The following is a 27,029-nucleotide window of genomic DNA, read 5'->3' as shown; positions in this document are numbered from 1 at the left end:
TTTGCGAGACTGCAAATAACAGTGAAGAACAGTGAAGTTAAGAACATTTGAGTTCCATATAAACAATAGAACCATTGGGATAATTTCAGTCATGATTTGATTAAAAGGAATTCAAGTACATGACAGATCTGGGACAAATCGTAAATAACTTTTCATGTTTATTTCAAAAGTAGCTTTTAAAGACTTGCAGTAGACTTTATTGGTAAAGCAAATAGGAAAGGGATAATAATTGTAGTCCTAAACTACCCTTTTGGTACATATGCACACAGTGGTGCACCACAGAGGTTCTGTTTAAGCATTTAGGATAACATCATTCAGGTTGAATATAATAAAATACTTTGTGGTCCCTGGGCGTGAACATGCGCTATGCTTCTTTGGTTCTCAACTCTCATGCTGATTCTTGCTTGGCAGCCCGGATAGATGGACTGGACTTACACCATGCCCAAGATGCGGGCAACCCACCAGCTGCATGGCATGACGACTCTGCAGGCTGAGCGGCATCCTTGGTAATTGTAAGGCCATGGGTAGTAGCCTCCCAGTGGTTCGCAGATCTTTTGGCAGTGGGTGTAGCTCCGCCTGCATTCTATACAGCAGATTCCTTCATGATCCAGTCTAGGGTCAAACGTCATGCTTTCTCCTTCCTGCTGCTGTGATAAGAAAGACAATTATTTCCTTCCCTCTACTGAGGGTACAGCATGTGTGTTATTTTGAAATAAGATTCTGAGTTCATGACTTCAAGAAATTGGCACAATCTGTTGGCAGTTTTCAAACTTGTAACCTGCCACCACTCAGAACCCCTTCTGACATGGAGGAACCTTTGCCAACTTAACCTGTCACCAGCAGAAAGTCGTGTGGTGTTTTAATGATACCCTCAAGTCCCTCCATGCCTGTAAGGAGCCGTGCTTATCACTCAGGAGTGACCCACTTTGTTTTAAATAACATTAAAAAAAGAAGCTTTAGGATCAAAAGGGGCATTCTAACGGCTACTTACAAGTTTCAGGCGGTGGACACTGGTGTCTTCCTTTAGACTCACTGACCTGAGGCCTGGCTAGCTTCCCATTCCAGCTCCACTGTTCCCAGAGCACTACTGAGTCATTTGCTGTCCCTTGCCTACATATCAGCAACAGGACACGGGGAAGAAGAGCCTTAGGTGTTCCCAAACACGACTGTACCGTATCGAGGAAGCACTGTTGTTGCTAGGCAGATCACAGTACTGCCCTCTGCTCGATTTTATATCTTGTTTATCTTTTCGATGAACTATAGGCTAGGTTTTTGCATGCTTTTGAATATGCATTAAATGTATTGACAAGACCCCCTTGTTCTGATTGGGGACATTGGTGGGGTGATACAGGGTCTCACACCAGCCCAGGTTAGCCTTGAACTCAGTATGTAGCCCAGGTTGGCCTTGATCTTGGAGCAGTCCTTGCTTCTTGAATGTTGGGACCATAGTTATGAGCACCACACTCAGTAAAATCCCTGGTTTTAAATTCTCTATCTAGTCTCAACACCTGTCCTGGAGGTATCAGGCGCTGCCCTGTGAACTGTTTTTTTTAAGTCTACTCAATTTGAAGAAAGTCAAAATTTTCTTCCTTTATGGAGCATCGGTACACTGGCTTATTTTGACAGCTGTTAACTTGTTGTCAAGTTTACTTGTTTTTCTGAAGTACTATAAAGAGGGTTCTGATACGAATGTAGGGAAGATTGAAGGCATCATGACATTTCAGCCATAAGTACTTCTAAAAGAACTGAGTGGTTAATACCTACCTACACTGCACTACCACCTGCACCGCTACCTGCACCACCACCTGCACTGCCACCTGCACCACCACCTGCACCATCACCTGCACCACCACCTGCACCATCACCTGCACCGCCACCTGCACTGCCACCTGCACTACCACCTGCACTGCCACCTGCACCACCACCTGCACCATCACCTGCACTGCCACCTACCACCTGCACTGCCACCTGCACCACCATCTGCACCACCACCTACCACCTGCACTGCCACCTGCACCACCACCTACACTGCCACCTGCACTGCCACCTGCACCACCACCTGCACTGCCACTGTCACACCCTACAGAATCACCAGTCCTAACACTGAGGTATCTGTTTGATACTATCTTCAGAATGCCTGTCTCATTCCCTCAGACCATTCTTTAGTTCTTCAAACGATCTTCCCCTTATCTCTTGAAATGGACTCATTTAGAACAACAAGCAGACAGCCCCCTGATTAATTGCAGACTTCTGTGGGGTGGAGGGTGTGTAAGTGTTAATGGAGGTGTTTCCTCATAGGTAGGCTCATTAGGATTAACAAAATTGGGAGGAAATCTCAAGCTGTTGCTGGAGGGCTTTTCCTTAGAAGAACATGTGAAGGACAGAGCTTGAGGAAAATGCTTAAAGTATTTTTGCTTAAAATTCAGCATATGATAAAGAGAAAGTTGACATAATTGGGGTTTTTCAAGGGACGTGGATTACTCCAATCTGTAACCAGGGCAGACAAGTCACACCCTGCCCTTCTGTAAAGTGCCTGATAGATTCAGACCTTGAACAAATTCATCTAGCCTGGCTACCTGGGGAATAAACTATATTAAATTTTGTTTGCCTATTCAGATTATACTTCTTGTTATTCTTTGAGCTTAGGGAATAAAGTACTATGGTGTCCTGAATTTTCTGATAAGCCTTGGGTTATTTGGAGAATACCTTTTGCTCTAAATCCTTCTAAAATACATTAGTCTAAAATGATAGACCAGAAAATGTTTGTAATATGTGAAGCGGTGTAGGACTGTTGGGGGTGGGGAGAAAACATACAAAGGATTTAGTGCACTTGCCACTGCTGTGATACACTTCCTCATGTTATGGTGACACCCCCCAACTGTAAAATTATTTTTGTTGCTACTTCATAACTGAATTTTGCTACTGTTATGAATCATAATAAAAATATCTGTTTTCCAGTGGGCTTAGGTCACTCCTGTGAAAACATCATTCAACCCCCAAAGAGGTTTTGACCCTCAGGTTGAGAACCACTGATTTAGTGTGAAAAGACAATCAGCCTTACACATAATCTGAGACGGGCGTGATAAATAGGCAGAAGGCATAATTTATGTACCCAAGAGAGTGGCAAAGGTGATCAGTTTTAATAGGGCTTGGAGCAGAGTCAGTTGTAGGGTGTATACTTAGCAAGCATGGAGCTTGTATTCAGTAGCTCCTGCCTCACCATACCATAAGTCCAGGAAAGTCTGAGAGGAAATAGGGCCTTCCACCACCTTTCACAGACACATAGATGGTGTGTTTCTCAGAAAACAATTTGGTAACCTCCAGTAAAATCTACAACTCCTGTCTACATAGATGTGTTAGGGCTGTGCTTTGGTATTTATGACAAAGACATACTTAAATCATAGTGTCTATGCCCTAAATCTGCCTCACTTAGATCACCCCATTTGCAGGTGTACCACAACAGCATTAGCGGTATCGAATCAGAGGGAGAGACTTCATGTCTGCCAAAGCCAAATTAGTTATGTTAGAATGCCGCTAACTGCTAGAAGCCGCTAACTCAATGTGGTACAGTATAAGAGAGACAGAACTCCTCCCAAATACTGTATTCTAATTGGAAAGCAGAATGGAATTTTTGTGCTGAAAAGGTTTGTTTTTCTCTGTGTATAATCCTGCAAAGAAATGGAGCAAATCGTCATTAATAAGCTGTTATAGGCACAATGTCTAGGATAAGGTTTTGGAAGCTCAACTTCACAGTACATTTTTATTGTATTTTTAAAACTGTGCATATGTTTTATTTTAAAAGCCAGCTACAGAGATATATTCTGTTTTCCTTCTCTTCAAAGTGTAGTAATAGTAAGTTATAAATAGTTCTTAGATTTGGGGGTTTTAATACCTTAGTGCCCTTCTTTCACACCTCAGTTTTCAGCACTTCAGTTTAGAGTATTACCTGTGTGAGAATCTATCCCGTCTGGGCTGAGAGCTCTGAGGGCCATAGCTGCAGTTGTCTATCTGGGCACAGGGCCTGAGAACAGTCAGGAAATCTGCAAATATGTGCCGAATGATGGCCAAAGTGGATATAAGCAGAGAAACCGAATACTTTGATTCTGTGTTGCCTTGAGGGCACACTCTTGGGAACATTTTTAAATGGTCAGATTCCTGATATTATTTATTTTCATGGATTTTCCCCTCTGATCAAAACCAACCAAACAAAAACAAAAAACAAAGAATAAAAACAACCCAAACAACCCTCCAACAATCTTTCCTACTCCCCTCACTAATGACATGGGAAACAACTTTGAATTTGCACCAAATACATGAAGATGCAGGGTATGCTTGTAGGAAACCTCGCTTAGAAACACCCTTTCAGCGCCACATGGAATGCATTTGTCTGGGCATGTCATGAAAATACCAGTACGCACGTGGTAAGGATTGTCAGGGTTGAACAGTTCTTCGTCGTCCTGAACATTGGGTCTGGTTCCATTACTTGGTCTTCCAGGGCCCGAGTTGTCTCGCGGTTCGCCGTGTGGTCTTCTTGTGGTAGAGGGAGCACTGTTTCTCACAACTTCTCTTCTCTCTCTTTGGATTTCTGCAAAATTTGCTGTAAATTAATTTCTTTACATGAATAATTAAAGCAATTAGATCTGCATTTTACAGGGACGATCGCAGGTATGAGCCCTGTCCTAGCTTCCCTTTCAATGTCATAATACTGCAAGTTTCATGATGCAGACGCTGGAAGCTGGTCGACAAACGTCTGTTCTCAGGCCCCGTCTCCCCACCTGTTTTGCTCACTTCACCTTAGGAATTGAGCAAATAAAATAGTGCTCGTTGTCTCTGCCTTCTTTGTGCTGAGGAGTAGCCAGGCAAGCTATTTCTGAATCTAAAACATAGACTAGATTAGCGCCATGTGTGGGAAAGCCTAATTTACTTTCTTGATAGAAGAGGACAGAGCGTTGTTTCTGTGAGGTTTTCCCTGGTGCTATCTGGGATTTGGAACTGATGAGTAAGCACAAGGGTGATGAGTCAGCATGGCGCAGAGAGCAAAATGATAAGCAAAAAGGACACTACGGTGTGAGGGAGTGGCCAAATGGCAGAAACCTCACGCGTATTGACGTATATTGGGTTATATATACAATGCAGCTTATATGTTGAAAACACTGTTGGTCAGGTATGCTGCAACCAGCAACCTTATGTACTCTTAAGTACATATATACATACATGTACATATACTTAGAAATATATGGGGGTGGGAGTAGATGTGGGTGTGTGTGTATACACCATATATAAATAATATAAATAATTGATTATACAGATATAAAGCTTTACATTTTCATATGAGATATTGTCCTGGTTAATTCTTAAAAATCTAACCCCATGAGATAGAAAAATCAGATATGTTTATGCCTAAGGGCATCAAGGTACAGACCAAGGCTGGCCAAGATCACAGACTGGCAGCAAGGTCTAGACAGGAACCCTGACTTCCCACCCAGTGCTCTGGTTAACCATCTCGGCATGACTCGTGCAGTGCAGCTGACAGGTGAGAGACAAGACAGAAGGTAAGGGGTAGCATTTACTGGCGAGTCTCCCTGAGCCTTAGTTTCTTTGTCTAAAATGGAGCTAGTATCCCATTCACAGGCTAATGATACAGCTAATTAAAACCACACCTAAGGGTCTTGGCGTATAATAAGCATACGAATGTTAGGTACCGTTCTTATCATTTGTTATCTTTGAGAACTAAGATGTGCTTTGAAGCTGTATGTAGCTTCCAAAAGCAGCATGGTTAGAGAAGCGCCAAGAAGACCTGAATTCAGCTCATATACTCCTCTGCTAGTTGAAGGACCTCAGACGAATTAGTCTCTTTGTCTTAGTATCTTTCTCTGGATCTTGGGAATAAGAGTTATATCAGCAGTTGTTGCTAAAGAGAAAACAAGGACAGCCTGTTGCTCCGGGACACTGGCTGTCCATTTCTGGTCAGTGCCCACTTGCCACCATCCACCTTGGATTATGTGACTGTGGGATACTGCTGATCTGATGTCCCCAACAGCCAATGTGCATGCTGCAAGACCTTTACTAGGACCAGACAGGGACTGGGCATCATAGAGGAGAGATTTAATTTTCTCGTTTTATCATAAAATACAGGCACACTTATTACAGATTAGGGGAAACTCATTTTAATGCCTATGATATCCCTACGCATATACCCACAAGTCCTTTGATAATCTGAGGAACTTATATATAGAGAGTCTCCATTGTGGTGTGTGTTTGGGGAGGGGCTGCTGAGTATCAAACCAGGCAAGTACTCTATCACTGATCTATGTCTACAGCCCATACCTCTAGTAATTCTTGTGTAGATATTGTATTGGCTGAAGGTGTTTATGCTCAAAGGGTGAAGGGACCATGTTATACATAGGGGATGAGCTTGTTTCCAGGGGTTATAGCATTCACCTTGGTACTGCCATTTGTCCAGTCTCCATCCCCACTCCCTGTCCCCTGCAGTGTATTTTGCATAGCATCTCCTATTATTAATATACAGTCTACCTATCTTGTGTGTGTCTAGGTCACTTTAACCTTAGGTGTTGTTCCTAAAGAGCCATCTACCTTGTGCTTTCTTTTTATAGTCATCTCTTATAGGACCTGGGGCTCACCAATTAGACTGCTGACTGACCACTGATCCTTAGCTCTCTTCCCAGCCCTGCAATAGGAAACTCTGAGACTACAGATTGTTTTCTGTTGCATTCCCTTTGTGACTCTTGCCTAGCACAAGTGACATGGCACAGGACAGACCTTCATAAATGTCATTTTGTGAGCTCTGTGTGGCAGCGTGGGAGATTCTAGTTCATTAATGGAAAGGACAATGGCTCTGGGTGGTAGACAGCAAAAAGGCCTCACCTAGATAACAGTAGTAGGGACTGAAAAGTGGGGCATGGCCATGAGATGGGGGTACACGGACAGGGACTGCATGTAGCGAGTGCATGTCAAGGCCTTGCTTTAGCTCCACAGTCTTGGGACATTGTTTCTTCCTGAGCCTGCCTATGGCCTCAGGGTCCTTCTCAACCCTCTGCCAGGTGTGGCACTACTTGGTATGGGCTGAGAGAACCATCTTCTCCAGGCTTTGGAGTAAGATGAGACTTAGAAATAGTAAATATTAGTTGGTTATGGTAGAATCAGAAATCTATACTTTTTGTTCCCAGTAGGCTGTTGTTTTGGTTGTGGTAAAGCAAGCACAACAATAGACAGGGTATCTATCTATAGCACAGGATGGCCTTGCTCACTGTGTGGCTGACACTAGCCTTCAGCTGATCCTCCTGCCTTAGCCTTCCTAGTACCTGGACTAATAAGCAGTGCTTGCTAGCAGGCCTAGCTCATTTTAGTGAGTTTTATTTGTACAGTTCAGGGCATTAAGCACATTCACCAGTAATGCTGTATAACCATCACCACCATCCATCCATAGAACTGCTTCTATTTTTCCAGGTAAACTGTTCTTTCTGTTCTTAACAGTATCCTGGCAAGCCAATGGGCTTAATGCCCACATTTCGTCCATTTCCTCATTGCTGTCTTCTACTATTCAATAAAACCCTTTTGAAAACAGCCTATCTCACATGTGCAAGGAGAGAAACCTCCCCCTTCACCTGAGTCACAGCTCCAAAGTAGACCATGGGGAGACCAGTGTGTTGACTGCAGTAGAAATGAAGTGTGAGGCCCTTTGGGGATGAGAGAGGTGAGGTCTGCTGAGATCACCTGGCCTTTGTCACCCAGAAATGGCTCAGAGGTGCGCTGCCCTCCTGACAACGGGGGGGGGGGGGGAGGGCTGCACTTATTGTCTCTGGGTTTGGAAGCCAATGCTGGAGCCTTGAACATGAGGAATCTTAGCCTATACCCACAGCAGCTTTTGGCTGTCTCATAATTCTGGGTTTGAATGTAATAAAGCATCGGCAGCATGACAGCGTCTTGGTCCCCCGATGCTGTGCTTTGAGAATAAAGAAATGTAAAATTGGAAGGTGCAAACAACTGAGATTAAGGGGCAGTACAGGAAGAAGCAGGGGTGTCATAAATAAACACCGCAGCTAGGAGTAGTGCTCTGTCTTCCTGCCCTGCCTCCCGTTAACCCTGCTGTGCCTTCCCTTCCTCGCTGTGGGTGCACCCCCCACTCCCTCCCCACCCCAACCCTGTCATTTTCCTCCTCTTGTATCTCTCATGTTAATTACCAAGACTCAACCAGCAATCGTCCCAAGCGACCGGATTGATCCCACCACACACGCTCATGAGGTCCAGTTCGAGGCTCCCCCCCCCCCCCAAGAGCCAGGAAGACCCGGAACCTTCCAAGCCCTGTTACAGGATGTAACACTTTACCTTTTGGATACATGGGCTTAAGCCAGAAAATAGGCAGGTCACCACAGAGTTCAAGGATTTTAGAACTCAAGAAGCTGTTGTCCTTCACGGGCTGGTCCACGGCCACCCAAATCAGAGAGTTCTCTTCATACTTAACTGGCATGATCGTGCCTTCCTGAAAACGTGAAATGCGTGTCAGCACAGTTTGTTGCGTCAGGCTGCTGAGGGGTTATTTTGCATTGGGCAAACTCAGGGACAATTCTGGGTGCACATAGGATGCACGTACATGCTAAGGCTCCAGTCTTTGGTCTCCTCAGGACCCAGCACACCTCTCAACACCCTGCTTCTAGACAGCTGCAATGTGTGAACAGAAGTGTTTAGAGTCGAAGTGAAAATTACTTGATACCAACTTTGAGATTTAGGTTAATCTGATGTTTTCGATCAAAGATGCGTTTGAGGCAAAGCAATTGAACAGACCTGAAATCCTATAAAGGACGGAGGAACCCTTCATTTGAAGTGAAAAAATCTTTCGGGGGCTTTTGTTCTGCAGCTTCCAAACAACAATGGAAAAAGCAAGTGATTGGTTCTTTAATGTCTCCAGTTCAAAGTGTTATTTAACATAAACCATTTCTCCTGTTCCTAGCTATAACAAAACTTATCTCAGATGTTCCTCACATCAAGCACGCCACTGAGATTTCAAAGCTAAGCCCCGGATTCCCTTCTACAGAAAGATGCCGAGGATGGCTTCATAACCCAGGAGACAAATTTATTTTTTGCCAAGTAGTTCCTTTCATGTATTTATTACTTTGCAGTCGGTTGGAGAAATTAAAATGTTTTTTTTTTCCTCTCTACAGGTAAAGGCAGCACTTCGAGTGTGTTTTCTCCCTCAGGCATGTGGTTACATTAAACAGCTTAGAGTTATTGGAGAAAGGGAACACCCAAGTAATCCAGTTATTTACCTTAAATCAAATGGCTCCATCCAGGAGATGACTGCTCTTTGAGCACAGTAGCCCTTTAAAGTTATACAAAACTATTGAAAAATTTATGAGAGCAAGTGGTTCATAAATCTGCCCCGTCATAGCCTGAGGGGTGTGGAGAGCAGGAGATGCTGGGGCAACACACATAGATGTGTCCTGTGAGCGAGCAAGCGAGCGAGGGATGTTGTCAGTCTGGGAGCACGTGGGCCATGGAACATGGCAGATTTACCCAACTGTACTTTCTGCATTGATTTTTATCTATGAGAGGATCTATCATGCATGCGGTAAACAACAGAAGCATGAGAGTCTGCTCTGGTCTAAGAATCAAGGGCAAAAATTAAAATACAAAAAGTATTTACCACCCTTGAATCAATATTTTCAAATATTATTGACTAAAAAGACTTTCAAAAGTAGAGTCATAGGTGGGCATGGTGACTCGTGCCTCTGATCTTAGCATTTGGGAGGCAGAGTCAGAGACAAGCAGATCTCTGTGCGTTAAAGGCCAATCGGACACACACACATATATGTGAGTTCCACGATGATGTGTTTATAAAATGATAAAGAGAGGGGAGATATGATCTGTGGAGGTGTGGTGAGGTGTTTATAAAATGATAAAGAGAAGGGAGATATGATGTATGGGGGTGTGGTGAGGTGTGGGGGAGGGGTGCCTCGGCGGGTCCATGTCAAGACATCCCTTCCCCCTGAGGGACCAGTCACATGAAGGTATAGTATAGAAGAGAGTTTATTCAGGGCATGGGGAGGGGAGTTAGCAGGGTAGTAGAGGCAGAGAAAGGAAGAGAGGGAAGGGAAGGGAAGGGAAGAGGAGGGGAAGGGAGGGGAGGGGAGGGAAGGGAAGGGAAGGGAAGCAGAATAAAGGCCATGAGCACAAGGAGAGAAGGGGGAAGGGGTGAGGGGACAGAGCGGGGAGCTAGGAGGGAAGAGCAAGAGAGGAACAAGAGACCAAGAGAGCAAGGAGGGGACAAGCAGCCCCTTTTATACTGGGTCAGGCACACTTGGCTGTTGCCAGGTAACTGTGGGGCAGAGCTTAGACAGAATCCTAACACTTCATAGCCGGGGCTCTGCCATGAGACCCTGTCTTAAAAAAAAGTATAATCATATGCTGATTTACCATTTCATTATAACCTACAATTTAAAGCTAAAGTGAAAATGAGAATTTTGTAATAGCCTAATTTCATCTCTGCAAAGATTATCACAAACACAAGGACACAAAATTCTCCAAACTGTTAACATTTGTTACTTCAAGATTATGGAATTGTGATATTCTCCTATTCTTCTCTATACTTCATGTATTTATCTTTTTATTTTTTTTGAGACAGGGTTCTCTGTATAGTCCTGGCTGTACTGGAATTAACGCTCTAGATCAGGTTGGCTTCAAACTTAGAGATTGGCTTGCCTCTGCCTCCCAAGTTTGGGATTAAAAGCATGCACCACTGGCTTATCAAAATGTTTATAGTATCAAAGTATTATTTTAAATTTCAGGAGAAAATAATTAGAGCCAATGAGATGGCTCAGTGTGTAAGACACACTGAGACACACACACACACACACACACACACACAGACAGACAGACAGAGACAGACAGAGACAGAGACAGAGAGAGGTGTAAAGTCGCATACTATAAAGCTATGTTCAGAGCCAGTAATCGAGTCGGCAGGAAACTGACTGAGTTCATAAACAGTGTATCAGCAGCAGAGTGTCAGAGACCTTTGTGCAATAAAGAGACGCACAAGGGCTACAGCAAAGGCGCTTCCCACCCAGGTTTTAGGCTACACAGCTCCCTCTGTGCACAGCTCACAGGGAGAACAAACGGAACACGGGAGGATGGGGGTCTGGAGGCCACCTTGCAGAAGGAGCATGGGGTCACTGGGTGTTGATGAGAAGTATCTGGACTTCCCGGCCCACTTTCAAAGCCTCCAGGTTTGTTTGTAGCTTGTGTTTTGTTCTGCTTTGAGATGTCACCTGCTGTTGCTCGCCTGGGAACAAACAATTAGGTGGTTTCTAGGCACCCACCCTTTCCCTCCCCGGCCCCCAGGGATCTGTGGCTCCTTTCACTTCCCTCTCAGGGATACTCAAGGCTCAGAGATGCTCATAATAAAATTAGCAATTACGAGCAGCCATCTTCCCATTCACCTTCTAGAGGGGTCTAAGGCTGTGGGCACCGTGTGTATGCAGTGGTTGAAAGTTGACAAAACTCAGGTCCTAGGAGTTGCGGGCACATTCACAGCAGGTGGCTTTTGGATCTATATTTTTAGGGCTCCCAAGTCTGCCTTGCTCCCACCACCCCTGCCACAGCTCAGATGAGAGCCGTCATGGTTGCGACTACTTCGTAAACTCTAAAAGATAAAGTGGGGAGCATTATGATTAAATGTGTCTCTAGGACTCTATGCAATAATGAAGTACAGGTTTTTAAAAATCAGGTTTAGAGCCGGAATACAGCTTGTGAAGTGATTACCTAGTGTGTGTAAGGCCTTCAGTTCAATGGCCAGTAATACAAAACCAACAAAATACCAGACTTATAGGTAAATTACTGGAAACAGATGGAAGAAGTATGGCTTTTAAATGTGTAGAGTTTTGAGGTCAGCCTGGCTATGTAGTAAGTTCTACTCTAGCCTAACTTTGACCCTGTGTGACCTATGGAGATCCTATGATTTTTTTTTTTTAAATTATGGTGATATATCTTAGTGCTGTAGCTTAGGCCCTGCTGGCAAGGCCTTTGATTCAATTTGCCTTAAAAAAATAAAATCGACAGGGTTCGTATAGCTTCAGCGTTGGGTCAGCTCAGGATTGGGTCAACCCTCAGCTCAGCATTGGGTCAAACACCCATGGAAAGAATGCTCCAACCCACCGTCTGGGTGAGCAGCTATCCAGAATACTTGGGAAGAATTCTCACATTTTGTGGAACTAAGGCTAGGGGTGCTTCTTGAAGTCCCTTTAATGAAAATTTTACCTTGTGGACTTTTTATTTTATTTTGGACTTCTAACACTGATCTGATAGCCATTTAACATTGGGTAAATAAGGACTACCTGAGTACCAAATCCCAAATGTTCTTAGGCATTTTTATGTTTGTTTGTTTATTTATTTATGTGTATCTATATTCTGTCTCTGTCTGTCTGTCTGTCTGTCTGTCTGTCTCTCTCTTTGTGTGTGTGTGTGTGTGTGTGTGTGTGTGTAGCCACAGCACACAGGTGGAAGTTGGAGAACAACTTGCGAGAGCTGGATTGTTCTTTCTACCATGCAAGTTCTAGGGCTCCCGCTCAGACAGTTAGGCTTGTGTAACAGTCAGAGTTAACCGGTAAGCCCCACTTGCCCAAGCCACATGTTTTTGCTCCCCTAAACAAGGTTTTTGCACCAGATGTGCTTGATTGGATCTAGCAGGAGGTATGTAGGCAGGAAATATATGGGGGGTGTATGTCTGCTCCTGATTGGACCTGATGGGAAATACAGTGAACTGTGGGTCTTGCCTTTTTAAGCCTCTGTGAAACATGGACCTGGCTGGAGTCCATCAACCTGGCCAGTATTTAATTAAAGCTTGCTTCAGATTTGGCTCAGAATTGTGGACCTGTTTTTTCTCTCTCAAATTTCAGGAGTAATACTTGGCAGCGAGTGACTTTACTCACTGAGTTATCACAGCTAATGCACTTTAAAACGTGCTTCCCTGAACCTGTAACTACGCTGCACCATGCCAGAAAGGTGACTTGGAGCCAGCAGGACAGATACGTTCTTCTAGTAGAGAAGAAATAAAACTTGGGTTGTAGTCATGAACCTGCCAAGGAAAAAGGTCTTCAGCGTGGTGTGCCCGGCGTGCATGTTGGTACCCACCAGCTCAGAGATGCTCTGCGTAGTCACAGGGCCCACCTCAGGGACGCGAGCCTTCACCTGTGCTTTGATGTAGCACTTCTCTCCTCCGGCAAAACGGATCCCAGTGATGCCCTGTGAGATAAGAGTTTATTTGTCCATCCACTTATTCACTTGGTCCAGTATGTGTAGAGATAAACACAAGATAAAATTTATCTTGGAATTTATCTTTACCATTGTTTTCCAATAAGACGAAAATATAAATTTGGGCAGAAATAAGGGTCACAGAGAAAAACACGATGATGAAAAGGCTAGTAATGGCAGGGAGGTTACTTTTGAGACCACGCCCTGGGCCACATAGCTCTTGATGGCTGTTCCAACTGTGTGTGGAGCTCAGGAAGTGGCCCTCCATGCATGCAGGCTTTTCTGAGCTCGTGGTCTGGGTGAGTTCTCTGTCTCTGACTTTCCCTAAGCCTCCTCTTTCATTTGTCACTTGGTTCTCAGTTACAAACTTCTTGAGATCAGTATCTGAGGTATGCATGTATGCGAGCACGCCCGGGACCCTACAAAGCTCCTCTTGAGATATTGGCCGAATTAATGAATTCCCTTAATTCTGAGCTTTCCCAAGTTACTGGGTCTGACGTAAATAGAAAAACTTTACACAGTACCAGGGGCTAAGCCTTACTGGAGGACTTGGTGTTTTGTTTTGTCCCCTCTGAGATATAAACAATGTCTCCTCCTGGCTGGGGACCAGCCTTAAGGGACACATCGGCACAAAGCTCCTTCTGAGCTGACAGCTGGGCACTGCTTTCGCCCGAAGAGGATGTGAGAGGGAGCTGCACATTCTATCCCAGGAGTGTTTACTTGACTCACTGGGGTGGTTCCGTGATGAATAGGTGATGTAAATATTCTAAAATGTCACAACGTTTATGCCTAATAATGTAGATTTCCCCACATGTCTGAGCCTCCATGACCTCCTGTTGCATTGAGATCAGTATAGGGCAAGGCTGGACTGTTTAAGTCACTGAGAAGGAGTTAGGGGAAGAAAGCACTAATCTAGTGCTGTGGGCTCAGGATTCTTAAATGGAGAATGAAGGTAACCAAATGTAATCCTGCAGGAGGATCACAGGATTCTACTATATTCATGCTCAGGACCTAAAACCTACAGAGGCTGGCAGATAGCAGACTTAGAATAGAGGGGGAGGCTGAGTCTTCCTACAGGGCCCACTCTGCCTTGAGGCCTGCTTAGTCATACAGCAGGCCTCCTGTTCATGCTTGAGAACCACTGGTGTCTGCTCTGCTACTTCCTAGAGTTCTGCTGCATGTAAATCTAGGTCTTGTAGCTTAAGGCCTGCAGGTTATAACCCCTTTCACCTTGTTTCTACCCAGTTCCTCGACAAAGAAGAGGCATGGTCTGACCATAGAGGTCTGCTTTGGGAACCAAAATGCCGTGGAGAGATTTTAAGAACATAGTTGTTATAATTGGTCTTTGTAGTATAGCCCAGAGAGAGGTGGAGAGGTGGAGGCAGGAGGATGGAAAGTTTAAGGCCATCCTTGGCTATACAGTGAGTATTTAGGTCAGCCTGGAATACATGAGATTTTGTCAAAATAAACAAACAAAGCCAACCTAAAAACAGAACCCAGCTGTTGGACTATCCCAAGAGATTCTTCTTATTGCACTGATAGTGGGGCTCAATCTGTGAATATTCATAAACCACCAGATGTCAATGATGGACAGCTAGAATTGAGGCCCAGCAGTTTAGGGTAAAGGGAACTTTGCAGAGTAGTTTTTAAATGGCTATAATAGTTTTTCAGCCCAAGTCTCTCCTGTACTTAGGACTCATAAACATTTATTTGTATCAGAGTGACCGGGACATAACCCAGAGGGTTGAGTCCCAAGCACAGGGGAAGGATTTGTGATTCAGTATGTCTTAAGTTTGTTATTTTCATCAATCCCTGGAGGCTGTTCTGCTGGTACCTCAGGAATACAGCTTGAGGACCACTGGCATCTGGTCTACCACTTCCCAAAGTTCTACTGCTTCTACCCTGCATGTAAATCTACAACTTGTAGCTTAAAGATCAAGGGAGGGAGAGAGATCACTGCTCTCCTATGTAGTATGTTTTCTCACCCCAAACATGCATGCTTTCTGAACATGGGATGTGGGGAGGAAAGCATACATCATTCCAGTTCGCCTGGAGAGAACAGATTCTACTGCAGATAACTACGCTGAAAACACACCAAGTACTGTTGATTCTCACTGTCCACACGCACTGCTGACAGCCCACGGGACGGGACCAGTGGAAGGGAATTCACACCCCACCATCCAGTCTAACTGCAAAGCCGCGGGTGGCTGCACATATTAAGCGATTAAAAAGATGGAGAAGTACAAGAAAGTCAAGCAAATGTCCTCTGCTAGTAAAGGCCACAACAATGATGAGGACATTTGCTAACAAAGGCAACAAGTGAAGACTTAAAGAACAAACCATCACCACCAACAACAACAAAAACAACAACAAAAAAACAAAACCTCTAACATTTGTTCATCAAAAGAGTCCTATAGCCGGGTGGTGGTGGCGCCTGTAATCCCGGCACTCTGGGAGGCAGAGGAAGGCAGATCTCTGAGTTTGAGGCCAGCCTGGTCTACAGAGTGAGTTCCAGGACAGCCAGGGCTACACAGAGAAACCCTGTCTCAAAAAAACAAAATCCAAAAAAAACCAAAAACAAAAAACAAAAAAAAAAACCCAACAACAAAAAAACAAAAACAAAAAACAAAAGACAAAACAAAACAAAACAAAAAAGAGTCCTATGGTCCCACCCTAGCTGTGCTTTCTCAAGGAGGAAAGGGAGTCTTGTTTAGAAAGAAGACATTTTAGAAACCTTCGGAAGAGTCTGATACAAAGATTGGGGTATCCTGGTTTTTTTGGGGGGGGGTGTCTCATAGAGCCCTGGAATCTTGAAGAATGAACTGTCCTGTATCTTAGGAATCAAAGCTGCCTGTATATAGGTACTTGCCTGGCCCAGGATACCATTTCCATTTTATATATAAACACACAGTGGCTGTGCATAGCCACAGCAGTCGATTTCCTATAAACAGCTACTTCGAAATTGAAATAAAGTAGTTTTGTTTTATTTTTGAGATGGACTCTTTTACTCATCTCCAACTCACAACCCTGTTTCTGCTTCTCAAGTTCTGGGCTGGCAGGCACACACAGCCATGCCTGTCCAGGCCTCAGTACTGAATGACTTCTGTTGGAGAAAAACTCATAGCATGTAACTGTCAAAGCACACTCGTGACCCTCTGCACTGCAGGTGTGGCACTGACAGTCTTCGAACGACCAGTAGATGCACCTGACTTTATTAATGTCAGCTAATGCACCTGGCAGAGCATGGACATATGAAATCCATATTTCATAATAAATTACCCTCATTTTATTGTTCCTTTACATTACAGTTGAGGGTTATATTGATTTTCGCAATCAATAACCTACCTGCTTTCAAGGCAGGTTCATGCTGAAGTTTTTTCCCCCCTCTAGCTTTTAAATCACAAATTTCAGATATCCACATATTAAAAGAATTGTTTTCTGAAAACCAGAATACCCATATGTGCTCACCACTGCTGTCTATTCTCAGTTTCGACTTTTGTTACTGAAATATGGCTTCAGGTCTGAGGATCGTGGCTTTAGCCAACAGCATGGATGCTTGTCAGGGTATATAGTCTTTTAGAATACAAATCACGAACTGTGAATCAACCCTGGTTTGTTTGTTTATGTCTCAGGGAACAAAGCTTGGGGTGCTTGTTTATTTGTTTGTTTGTAGTGCTCCTCTTTCTTACAGTGTCTGTTCTCTGTTGGACTGTGTTAAAATACTGGGGTCCCAGGTATCAATGTACAGATCAGAACCTTTCATGGTCTAGCCCACCTGCATTTCTATCCATCTCCATCCCCATCTTTGACACAGTTGACCACATTGGGAGGGGGCTGTGAATCCTTTTGTAGTATCCTTCCCAGCTCTCCCTGTTAAAGTTCAAACTATTTCTCAAAAGGGCTGGGGCTATAGCTGAGTGGACGTGTGACGGCTTAGCACAAGAAAGCCCCGTGCTTCAGTTCCCAGCACCACAAATCATTCCTTGGGGCATTATTCAATTGCTGTGTCCTCACCTCTGCCACACCTGTGCAAAGCCTCTAATTGGCAGCGATGCCTTCGTGTGTGGAGTGGACGTCGCCCACAGCTTATCGTGGCACATTTCTGGGCCAACCTCAAACCATTTCTGTGTGCACGTCTTTCTTTTAGACTGGACCAGAAGGTCCTTGAAGGATCAATGCCAGTCATCTTCCACCCCTGTGCTTTAGTACCTTCCCTCCATACAGTGAGCCTCAATCAACACTTCCTGCGTTTGACTGATGGTTTGAAATAGAGGCAAAAGTAATAGAAGATGACCACAGAGGCTGATTCATGTCTTTTCAAAAGGCCAGGCTTGTTTAAACCCATAGCAGGTACTATCCATCAAAAAAACGTTCCACTCACCAGTTCTGACTTAGAGAAATGTAGAAGCTATCAAAGAGAATTGATCAGTTTATGAAATATTTGTGGCCCCGATCGTCTATGAGAACGAAACACAATCAATACCATTATTAGAGAGAACCAAAGGATTATAAAACAGATATATAGGGTTGGGATTAAAATATTTTCAGAGGATATTCTTGACACACCAACCTCCCAAGAGTGAGGGGCCTTTTGTAATTCATCCTCACAACCCCTTTGCATATTTTGACATTGTGGCACATCACAGGTATTCAATTTTGTTCTGGATGGAATGATATGTACAGAGGAGCCACATTTTATTAGTTTATATTGAGTAGTACAGAGAAAAACTGTTTTGTCCTGCCCTGGGTTTTGCAGTAAAAGCATTTAATGGGTCCAGAGAAATTATCCTTGCGCACGGACCAGAACCATTTGCAATGTGATGACCACACCAAGTGCAGCTGGGCACACTCAGGGCTTCAGAGCCTGTCCCCAGGTCAGGGCCCTCTATGAATACAGCCAGGCTTCGTTGGCATCGATACTCAGCATCTCAGATCACCAATGCTAGCATCTGCTGGGAATTCAAAAGGACTCGGGAAGCGTGTTTTGGTTCCCACAAGAGGAGAGTGCTTTCGTGCAAATGAAAAGCTTCTTTCGTTTTTCTCATAAATCAGAGGAAGATGGGTTGATGAGATGTTTGTAGACCGATAAACTATCCGAAGAGACATTATTCTCAAGAGCCCTCCTTCACTCCAAAGCATCACCTAGTTTGTCTGCCAATTTAGCGGAAGAACCCAAACACGGATACTTCTCCCTCATCACAGAACAGAAGAGACTAAGATTTTGTCAGCCAATAGGAAGCACAGCCCGAGTGACATTTCTGTCAGCAGATGCACACCGAAGCATCAACAAAGAACCCACTGTCTCGAATTGCCTGTAAATTAAATTTTGCTCAAAACAAAAGGGAGCTCAAGTGTTTCTTTTGTAATAGGCCATACCAGAAAATGTGGGTTATGACAGGTGTCCGCCCATGCATATTTTTCTGGATTAAGTGGAAATTAGAAAAATATGGACATAGAAAGTACTGTTGACAAACCACCCAGTCATTGAAATGTCTTTATTCTCTAGAAATCCTACCAGAAAATGTGGGTTATGATAGGTGTCCGCCCATGCATATTTTTCTGGATTAAGTGGAAATTAGAAAAATATGGACATAGAAAGTACTGTTGACAAACCACCCAGTCATTGAAATGTCTTTATTCTCTAGAAATCCTAAGTTTTGCCCTTGCTGTTGTTGAAGGCTATTTGAGCATTACAGGTCAAGTTATAGGATACCACTTGGAATGATATGGTTCTCAGGAGCCCTTCTCAAAGATGTTGTGCAATTTCAAGAAGAGTCTGTTCTTGGCAATGACATTATATTTTGACTATATTTGAAACAATAAAGCTTTATTTTTGACTTCTAAGTCCATATATCTTTTATTTTCTAGAAGTAAACTCAATTTTTTTTTGGGGGGGGGAGGGTTGGGGATGAGAATCTCATGTTGCCTAGGCTGCTTCGAACTCCTGGGCTCAAGTGACATCCTCCTATGGCGTCCTTCCTGATACCTGGGCCTAGTGCGTCTGCCCAAAGGGTTTTGTTATTTTGTATATTTGCCCATGTTTCCTCTTTCTTGCAAGAAGATGGAAGACAAAGCAAGACCCTTTCTCAAGGAGCAGAAGCTACACCATGCAGGTATGTGGCTGGCATGGAAGCTGCTGTAAAGAGCAGTAACCACGGCGTGTGTGTAAGAGGGGCTGCTTCTCCCTGGACTGGAAAAACCAGGGCTTTGCCTGTTAGACTCTGTAAATGCGTAAAGTGTACTTACATTTTGGAAATCATTAACTTCAATTGCTTCTTCCGCTCCGCTTCCCATTTTAAAGGTCTCCAAGTTGTTCGCAGCATCTATTTCCATTGACCCATCTTGTAGTCTCCCATTGATACTCATGGTGTAATGAACATTGTAAATCTAGAGGGGAACAGAGGAGTCTTTGGTGCACTCTTTCTTTCAGCAATTTGGGGCTTATCTTTAGATCCACAATATGTGAGGTGGGTTCCATTTTTTTTTTAGTAGATACATGAAAACAGCATCAATAATAATACATTTGCATTTGAGGATTCTATCCCGTATACCAGTCAGTTAGTACACTGATTTCTTGCATGTGTGTGTATGTGTGTGTATGTAAGTCAGGGATCTTCCTTCACCATTAACCATCTCACTTTTTAAAGACACTGTGTCTCACTGAACCTGGAACTGACCAATTCAACTAGCCCAACTGGCCTGAAAGCCTGTCTTGGTCTCCCCAATGATAGGATTACAATGTGGATTCAGATCCTGAAGGTTGCATGGCAAGCGCTTTAGCATAGGAGCCATCTCCTTAGCCTGATTATTTTAAAATACTATCTAAGTAAAATCTCTGGTAGTGCTTGATAGCTACTTAAAGATCTCAAGGACTTGGATCTTGGCTACACATCAGAAGCAACTGGGTAGATGCTCTAGGTACCATATCTGGACGAATGAAATCAAAGCCCGTGAAGTCTCGGGTTGAGCATCAGTGTTTGGTTTTCTAAAGTTCAGTTCTATTTGTAGCTCGACTGAGAACCACCCACGGATAGATGGAAAGGCATTTGGCTCTATAACAGTGGCATTTTTGCTTGAAGACTGATCTTTGAAGTTCATTAGTCAAGGTTAGATGTGTGGAGTAACATATGGTAAGGATTACAGACAGGGCTTGGGTCTGACATGACATGTTATACATGTCATGTTATACATGACAGCACTCGGGAGGCAGAGGCAGGCAGATCTCTGTGAGTTCAAGGCCAACCTGGTATACACAGCAAACTCCAAGATAGCAAGGGTTACGTAGAGAAACTATTTCTCAAGAATAAGGAGGAGGAGGAGAAGAAGAAGAAGGAAAGAAAGGAAAGAAAGGAAAGAAAGAAAGATTAAAGAAAGACAAAACAAAAGGCTATCACTAAATTAAATTATCCAAAGGACTTTCTTTTTTTGGACAGCTTTCACTCACTACAATAGCTTAAAAATAATTCACACACTGCTTCTGTCGAACATGTTGCTGCCCTGCTAGACTGGAGTCAGGGTTTCTCTTCTTTCCTTCTTTATAGGACTTTAGGTAGCTATCTGTCTTCATTAATCATCCATTATCTATTGTTTGCCTAACATAGAAAGTGCATGCATGGTCACGCATGTGCAAGCCTTCAAAAGAGAAAGGCTGAGAACCTATGACGACGTTTCTAACTCATGCCACCTTAGCCGCTCCTTACTGCAAAAGAGCTGTGATTTTATTCAAGTCTGATTTTCCTCCGTCATTATGAAGAGTGACTACTACTATTGGATAAACACTAGAAAACATAGCCGTTGTTACAGGATCAGTACTTGGAGAAAACTCGTTAATACTAGACTCGCAGAGATGTGGGAAGGACTGTCACTCCTACCCTTCCTCCCATTTAGCAAGAGAAGAAATATCCAGTATGCCCATCCGGGCCCTCCTGTCTCCATCCAGGAGCCCAGCCACAGCCTCCAGGTCCCTAGTCCGCCCTGACTGCGTGCGGGGGTCGGGGGTTGGGGGGCATCCCGTAGGATTCACCTAGTCCGCCCTGACTGCGTGCGTCCGTGGGGGCCACCCCGTAGGATTCAGACTTAGCAGAGGCAGCAGACCCCAGCAGCCTGTTCCACTTTCTCCCTTAGAAGCAGCCCAGTTATAGAAGCCCGGAGTTTTGTTTTTGTTTTTTTTTTTTTTGGTTTTTGGCTAAACCAGGCCTTTCTGCACACCAGCTGAGAAAGCAGGCTCTGTTCTGCCCTGGGAGCTCAGAGCAGCCATTGTACACATGGGTTAGCGGTGACTGTTAGAGGAACCTGGCCTGCGAGTTTCTTACTGGCAAGGTTGCTCTCCACTCAGATGACAGCAGACTAAGGCAGTGCAACATTTAAGGATTTAACTATTTAGAGATTCTTTTTGGCCGGTTCCTCCTTATCCCTCCCACCTCACACATATCATAGTTTATCATACTATGTATCAGGCTGGCTTTGACCCTTCCAGACCGAATTTCACTTCCGACAGTTGCACATTTCTTCCCAGGAGAGGCTCCCTAGCGGCAGCTTGCATCTCTTGAATATGGAGTTGGCCTGCCTGGCAGTTACATTATCTTCTCGAAGCCCAGGGAGGGAGCTGTTGGCACCTAAGGCTATTTCTCACCAAGTACAATGAAGTTTATTATTTGCCAAAATTCTACTCAATATGGTGCCTTTTACAGCCAAGGATATTTGCTAATGAGTTTTTAATAAGGCCTCAGTTCTATAAGATTAATTACATAATGTTTGGGAAAATGTCTAGAAAAATTAATCTAAGAAAAAGGCCGCAAGCGATGGTCTCCTCCCCTCGCTGAACGGGTAGAGTTGTCAGTTGTCTGGCACGGATGGGAATTTCCCATGTCTCAACGCCTTGTTCCATTTACAATAATGTGGATGAAAAATGGCCTCAATATTCGAGCTCCGTCAGCGATCCCCTCATTATTAGTGCCCTGTGCTTGGTAACCCTCCAGCTAAATTTGAGCAGACCTGTCCTTGGGGAGTGAACCATATGAAAGGGAGAGGCGAGAGCCTCGCAGCTGGTTCTAATGCAGAGAGTCCAGGCATGAGCCTCTCCAGAGAACATGAGTCCATTAGCTTGATGATCATTCCTGTGTGATAGATAACTTACCTTCTTTGACTCTGCTGTGTTTGGGTGATTTAGAGTTATATTCAAAGACAGCAGATCCATGCATGTGCACAGCAGAAACACTGCCAAATGCACTCTACTTCAAATTTTGTGATTTGTTTGCCAGACTTAAATAATATGGAACAGCATTAGACAAATTTTTTTCCCAGAAAAAAATGCCATGATTTTCTTCATTCTCCTGTCTGTGTAGGAAATAGCAATAACTTTGATTGTTAGCAATAAAATGTGATTTACTATTCCTCCATATTCTTAGAATTTAATACTGCTCTCTTAAACCAAACATCTTGCAAGAAAATGAAGGATATGAGGAGAGGGAGCCCACTTCTTCAGGGCGACGCTTATTCTAAGAAGCTCGTCAGCTAGCCATGTTTGTCTTTAATTAAATGCCAAATGGCACTGCTTTCAAGGCCAAAATATTTACCAAAAATACCCGTTAAAAAGCAAAGCTATTCTTTGTCTTCAAATTACTTTCATCATCGAGATTTTGTTATCTAAAAGATAGTATTTACACCCTAACACCATCAAATTTCCCAAAGGGTGACAATCTCAACCCTGCTACTAATGGAGACATAGACATTAAAATCTCTCTCATGTTCAAATTCTGTGCTTTCACATATGAGCATCCGGACCAGTGTCTATATTTAAAACACAAATACATTAAGGCACTTTTCAAATCCACACAAAATGCATCGCAATTCCGATCTTACAAATTGATGCTTGTAAATTTGATATAGTCTCTAAAACAGACTCAGTGCTAAATGGCTTGCTTATCTACATTAGGCATTTGAGTTAAAAATACAAATTATGCAGTGACTGCAGAAGATGTGATGTGTAAAATGGTTGAATTGCTTTCAGCACCATTTTCTCTAAGTACTGGAATTTGTTCATGCCTTGAATTTCATGGTGGGAGAGGGGGGAAAGAGGCAGTCAGCGATCCTTGGAGGACACTGATTAAGAAAGAGCCCTTTGTGTGCGCCCTGGAGATGAAATTCTTTTCCATTAGCTGAAAAAAGCTTATACCCGGTATGGCAATGGTCATTAAGATAAAACGCCCCCCTTTACATAGGTGGACACCCTCAGGTATTTAGGGAACACACTGGAATTCTGCCCAGTTCAGACAGAAGCAGTTTTTATACTCCTTGAGAGAGAATCTATCCAGCTTTAATCTCAATGAGCAGATAAAGGGAGGAGTTAGTGAGACGTTTGCCATTAAATCACAGGTGACCACACTGATTCGTAAAAGAGATTCGTTACCTCTAAGGAAGTCTGACTTTTTGTTTTAACACAGAAAAGGGAGAATGAATAAATAGGTCACAGACAGGAGGACTTTCTTAAAGATTTTCCCTCAGCTACAGGTCGGACTATTCTTTCTACCCTTTGTCCTATCAAAATTTATAGCTTTCCTCAGCTGGGACAGGCATCAAGGATCATTTATTTTTATTTCTTTCTTTCCGGATAAGTTCAGAGACGCCGCGTGCCCTACCGACTGCCTCACAACTGCCTGGTAGCTGCGTTAGGCTGTGATGGCAGAAAAGGACTTTCTCCATGGTGGCCAGGGCGTTCTCGAACAGACTCCGTTTCTGTTTTTGCTCCTGGAACCCTGAGCTTGCCTACCCTGTGCCGTGTACCCACTTCGGGCTAGACGCACGAGGGAGGTGTTCAAGAGAACCAAGGGGACCAAAGGGAGCAGCAGGCTGTGCACACTGGCAGGCCAGCGCTCTGGCTCCACCTAGGGGTTCGGCCACCCGGCGCACCTGGCGGCCCTTGCATCCCAACTGGGGAGCTGCTCGCTCCTTGAACTTACGTGATTGTCATTTCCCTTCCAGAAGTAGAAGGCCCCGATGGCCCCAAAGAGCAGCAGCACCGCGCCAGAAATGAGGACCACAGCTCCCACCTTGAGCAGCCGTGTAGAGCTCCCCGAGGGCTTCATGGTCACGGTGGCGTACGCCTGCGGGGCAGGAGATGGATTGGTTGCAGCGCCACCCACACTCGCCATCCCTGCATTGGGGCCCCGGGGGAACCGTGAGGACTGGAGTAGGAAACCTTGGTCCCAAACACACTCAGATGCTTCCTTGCCAGGGCCCCTTGCCCTCGGGCATGGAAGTACCATAGCAGACGCTTCCCTAGGCAGCCCCCTTAGCCCCTCAGTCCCTCCCCCTCGGCTGTCATAAGAGGTTCATTCCTTCCACACCTGTGGTAGATCCTGTGCACCCTGCCACTCCGTCCCCACACTGGGCATTTTCATTTGATTCCCTCTTCACCACACATCCAACGGCCCAAACCCCTGATCCTAGAAGTGGATCTGACACCCACAGGCAGCCCGGGGTCCCTGCGTCTGGACTCACTCTACACCAAGTACTGGGGACACAGGAGGTACTCACCGGGGGACTGCAAAACTCAATGTCTTCAGGCCCTACCATGGTGATGGGAACTTTGTCCGAGTTCTCTGTCATGTTTGAAGATGGAGAAGTAAGATACTTGAAGACCCTGTCTTGCTGTCCTAACTGTCCCAGCTGTCCCGCTGTCCCTACAGTGAATGCCTCCTGCACGGCAGCAGCTTCGGCAGTAATAGTAGTAGTAGCAGCAGCAGCAGCAGTGTCCGGCTCTGGCCAGCCCTTCTGTCTCCACCCCCTCCAGCACCTCCCCTCCCCCTCCCTTCTCCCTCCACCCTGGAGCAGTCCTACTTATTCTGCATTCTCAGATGTACCCTCCCCTTACTCTCCCCAGCCCAAAGCTCCAAGAGACATCCAGATAGGTCTGAGTGTGTAAGGGATGTTGAGTCTTGGAACCCCACTGGCACCCCCAGTTACTAGGTTGCCAGGACTTCTTAGAGCATCAGAAGGCTTTGCTGTGACACTGGCTGGAGACTTTCTTTTCTTTTCTCTTTTTAAAAAATGTATTATTTATTATGTGCATATGAGTACACTATAGCTGCCTTCAGACACACCAGAATAGGGCATCTGATCCCATTACAGATGGTCGTGAACTACCATGTGGTTGCCGGGAATTGAACTCGGGACCTTTGGAAGAACAGTCAGTGCTCTTAACCGCTGAGCCATCTCTCCAGCCCTGGAGCCTATTTCTTGAAGGTGCTGATGGAGTGGGCTGAGAGAGGAGTGTGTTGGGAGATAGGGGGCCTATCTCAGATGACAATGTTAAGACACCTTGCCACTAGGGTTTCCGTTGGGGGTGGAAACTGCTGGACTCTTCTGGAACTAGAGCATGGAGCAGAAACTTGGAGACAGCCTTTTGCCATTGGATTCTCTAAGGGAGGGGTTTAACTGCTGCAACAGTGCAGCAGAAGCAGAGGGGGCCTGAAGCCGAGGAAATGGGGAGCCGGAATGAAAGAAAATGCCTATAGTCCACAAGGATTAAACAGAACAGTGGGAGACGCTTCTCCAAACACTGATTGGATACAACCAAAGGAACAAATAAAATGTGGTTTCGTATCATTGTGTGTGTGTGTGTGTGTGTGTGTGTGTGTGTGTGTGTGTAAATGGCTCCATTAGGTGAACAGAGAATAGTTGGCTTTTTTTGTCATTGACAGTCTTATGTAACTCAGGGTGACCCAGAACTCCATATGTAGCTAAGGATGGATGACCTTAAACTTTGAGTCCTCCTCCTGCCGTCTCTGGAGCACGGGGATCACAGGTATTAGCCAGTGCTGGTTTTGTGTGGTCTGGGGTGTGCTTTCCTCTGAGGCACACCCCCACCTTTGAAGAATGTGTCTTCTATCCCAGTACCTCATTTGGAGCCAGGGCTCCTCAACTCACACTGGGAGGAGCCCAGTTTCAGAGGGAGGAGCGTGTTTCAGAACTCTCTGCTGAGAAGTGATGGCGGGCTGGTGCTTGGGAGGAAATGCAGTTTTCCTGAGCAGAGTGACCGTGGATGTGCAAGGGTGCAGCAGGAGCGTGTTTAGGGCTCAAGAAAGGCTCATTTTCCTGGTGATGTGGCTCTTAGGGTGAGAGCTCAGATATGGGGGGGTGCAAGGGAAGAGAGGGATGGGACTACCACAGTCACGGAAGAACTGGCAGCACCTGCTGAGTCTTGGGTGATGGTTTCAGACCTACCAGGACTGTGAGAGTTGCAGAAGCCCAGTGGGGGGAGAGATGTTGGGAGGAGCAATGTTGAGATTGTTAAGATTGATAGCAAAAAGAGTTTAGTGATCAATCTAAGCCACTTTGTCTACACACCCTCCATATGTGTGTAAAATGCTTGCCTGCACACCATCCAGATGTGTGCAAAATCCTTGCCTGTGTGCCCTCCAGATGTGTGTAAAACCCATGTCTGCATAGCTCCCAGATGTGTGTAAAACACCTGTCTGCACATCCCACTAACGGTGCGGGGGAAGTATGATCTAACTGGGCTTCTCCTGGCCTCTACTGAACATGGATGAGCAGATAGCCTTTCCCAAGGACACTGCCCCAGGAAGGGAAACCGAAGAGACCCAACAGAGACACAGTGGGCGAGCCTTAATACAGACTGCGCATAGTTGAAAGAGATCGTTCAGCAGAGTCAAAGTTGAAAAGCGTGAGGACCATGAAGGGCTTTGGATGTTTGCCATCCCGAGGCAGGGAAACCTCTGGTACAGCATTTGTCTTATTGGGCATAT

The 27,029-nt window shown here is 44.8% G+C and overlaps 1 protein-coding gene across 3 annotated transcripts; it reads right to left on the bottom strand.

Moving 5' to 3' along the window:
* Nucleotides 1-402: 402 nt before the first annotated feature.
* On the bottom strand, nucleotides 403-24,901 carry Cnmd (chondromodulin). Of its 3 annotated transcripts, none has more exons than XM_052190595.1 (7): nucleotides 24,799-24,901; nucleotides 24,222-24,365; nucleotides 19,510-19,650; nucleotides 13,144-13,254; nucleotides 8,347-8,500; nucleotides 4,419-4,597; nucleotides 403-647 (listed from the first exon to the last, which is right to left on the bottom strand). In XM_052190595.1, exons 1-7 carry the CDS (start codon nucleotides 24,868-24,870, stop codon nucleotides 432-434), a joined length of 1,017 nt encoding a protein of 338 aa, XP_052046555.1. In that variant the 5' UTR covers nucleotides 24,871-24,901; the 3' UTR covers nucleotides 403-431. The 3 variants fall into 3 exon arrangements, with proteins under 3 accessions (XP_052046555.1, XP_052046556.1, XP_052046557.1); XM_052190596.1 differs by having other exon boundaries at nucleotides 4,419-4,585; XM_052190597.1 differs by having other exon boundaries at nucleotides 403-644; nucleotides 4,419-4,585.
* Between the last annotated feature and the right edge of the window lie 2,128 nt (nucleotides 24,902-27,029).

The sequence above is a fragment of the Apodemus sylvaticus genome, chromosome 8 (genome assembly GCF_947179515.1).
Source record: "Apodemus sylvaticus chromosome 8, mApoSyl1.1, whole genome shotgun sequence".
Lineage (NCBI taxonomy): Eukaryota > Metazoa > Chordata > Mammalia > Rodentia > Muridae > Apodemus > Apodemus sylvaticus.
Note: the sequence above shows the minus strand (reverse complement) of the source record. Positions and strands in the feature narration are given on the sequence as shown.

Bases quoted from the DNA above. Each gene is read 5' to 3' on its own strand.
- Cnmd (XM_052190595.1), bottom strand. From the start codon at position 24,870: ATGACAGAGAACTCGGACAAAGTTCCCATCACCATGGTAGGGCCTGAA. The intron at 24,366-24,798 runs GTGAGTACCTCC...CCTGCCCCGCAG, and splicing joins TTGAGTTTTGCAGTCCCCCG to GCGTACGCCACCGTGACCAT. The intron at 8,501-13,143 runs GTGGGTACCAAC...TCACGTTTTCAG, and splicing joins CGCAGAGCATCTCTGAGCTG to GAAGGCACGATCATGCCAGT.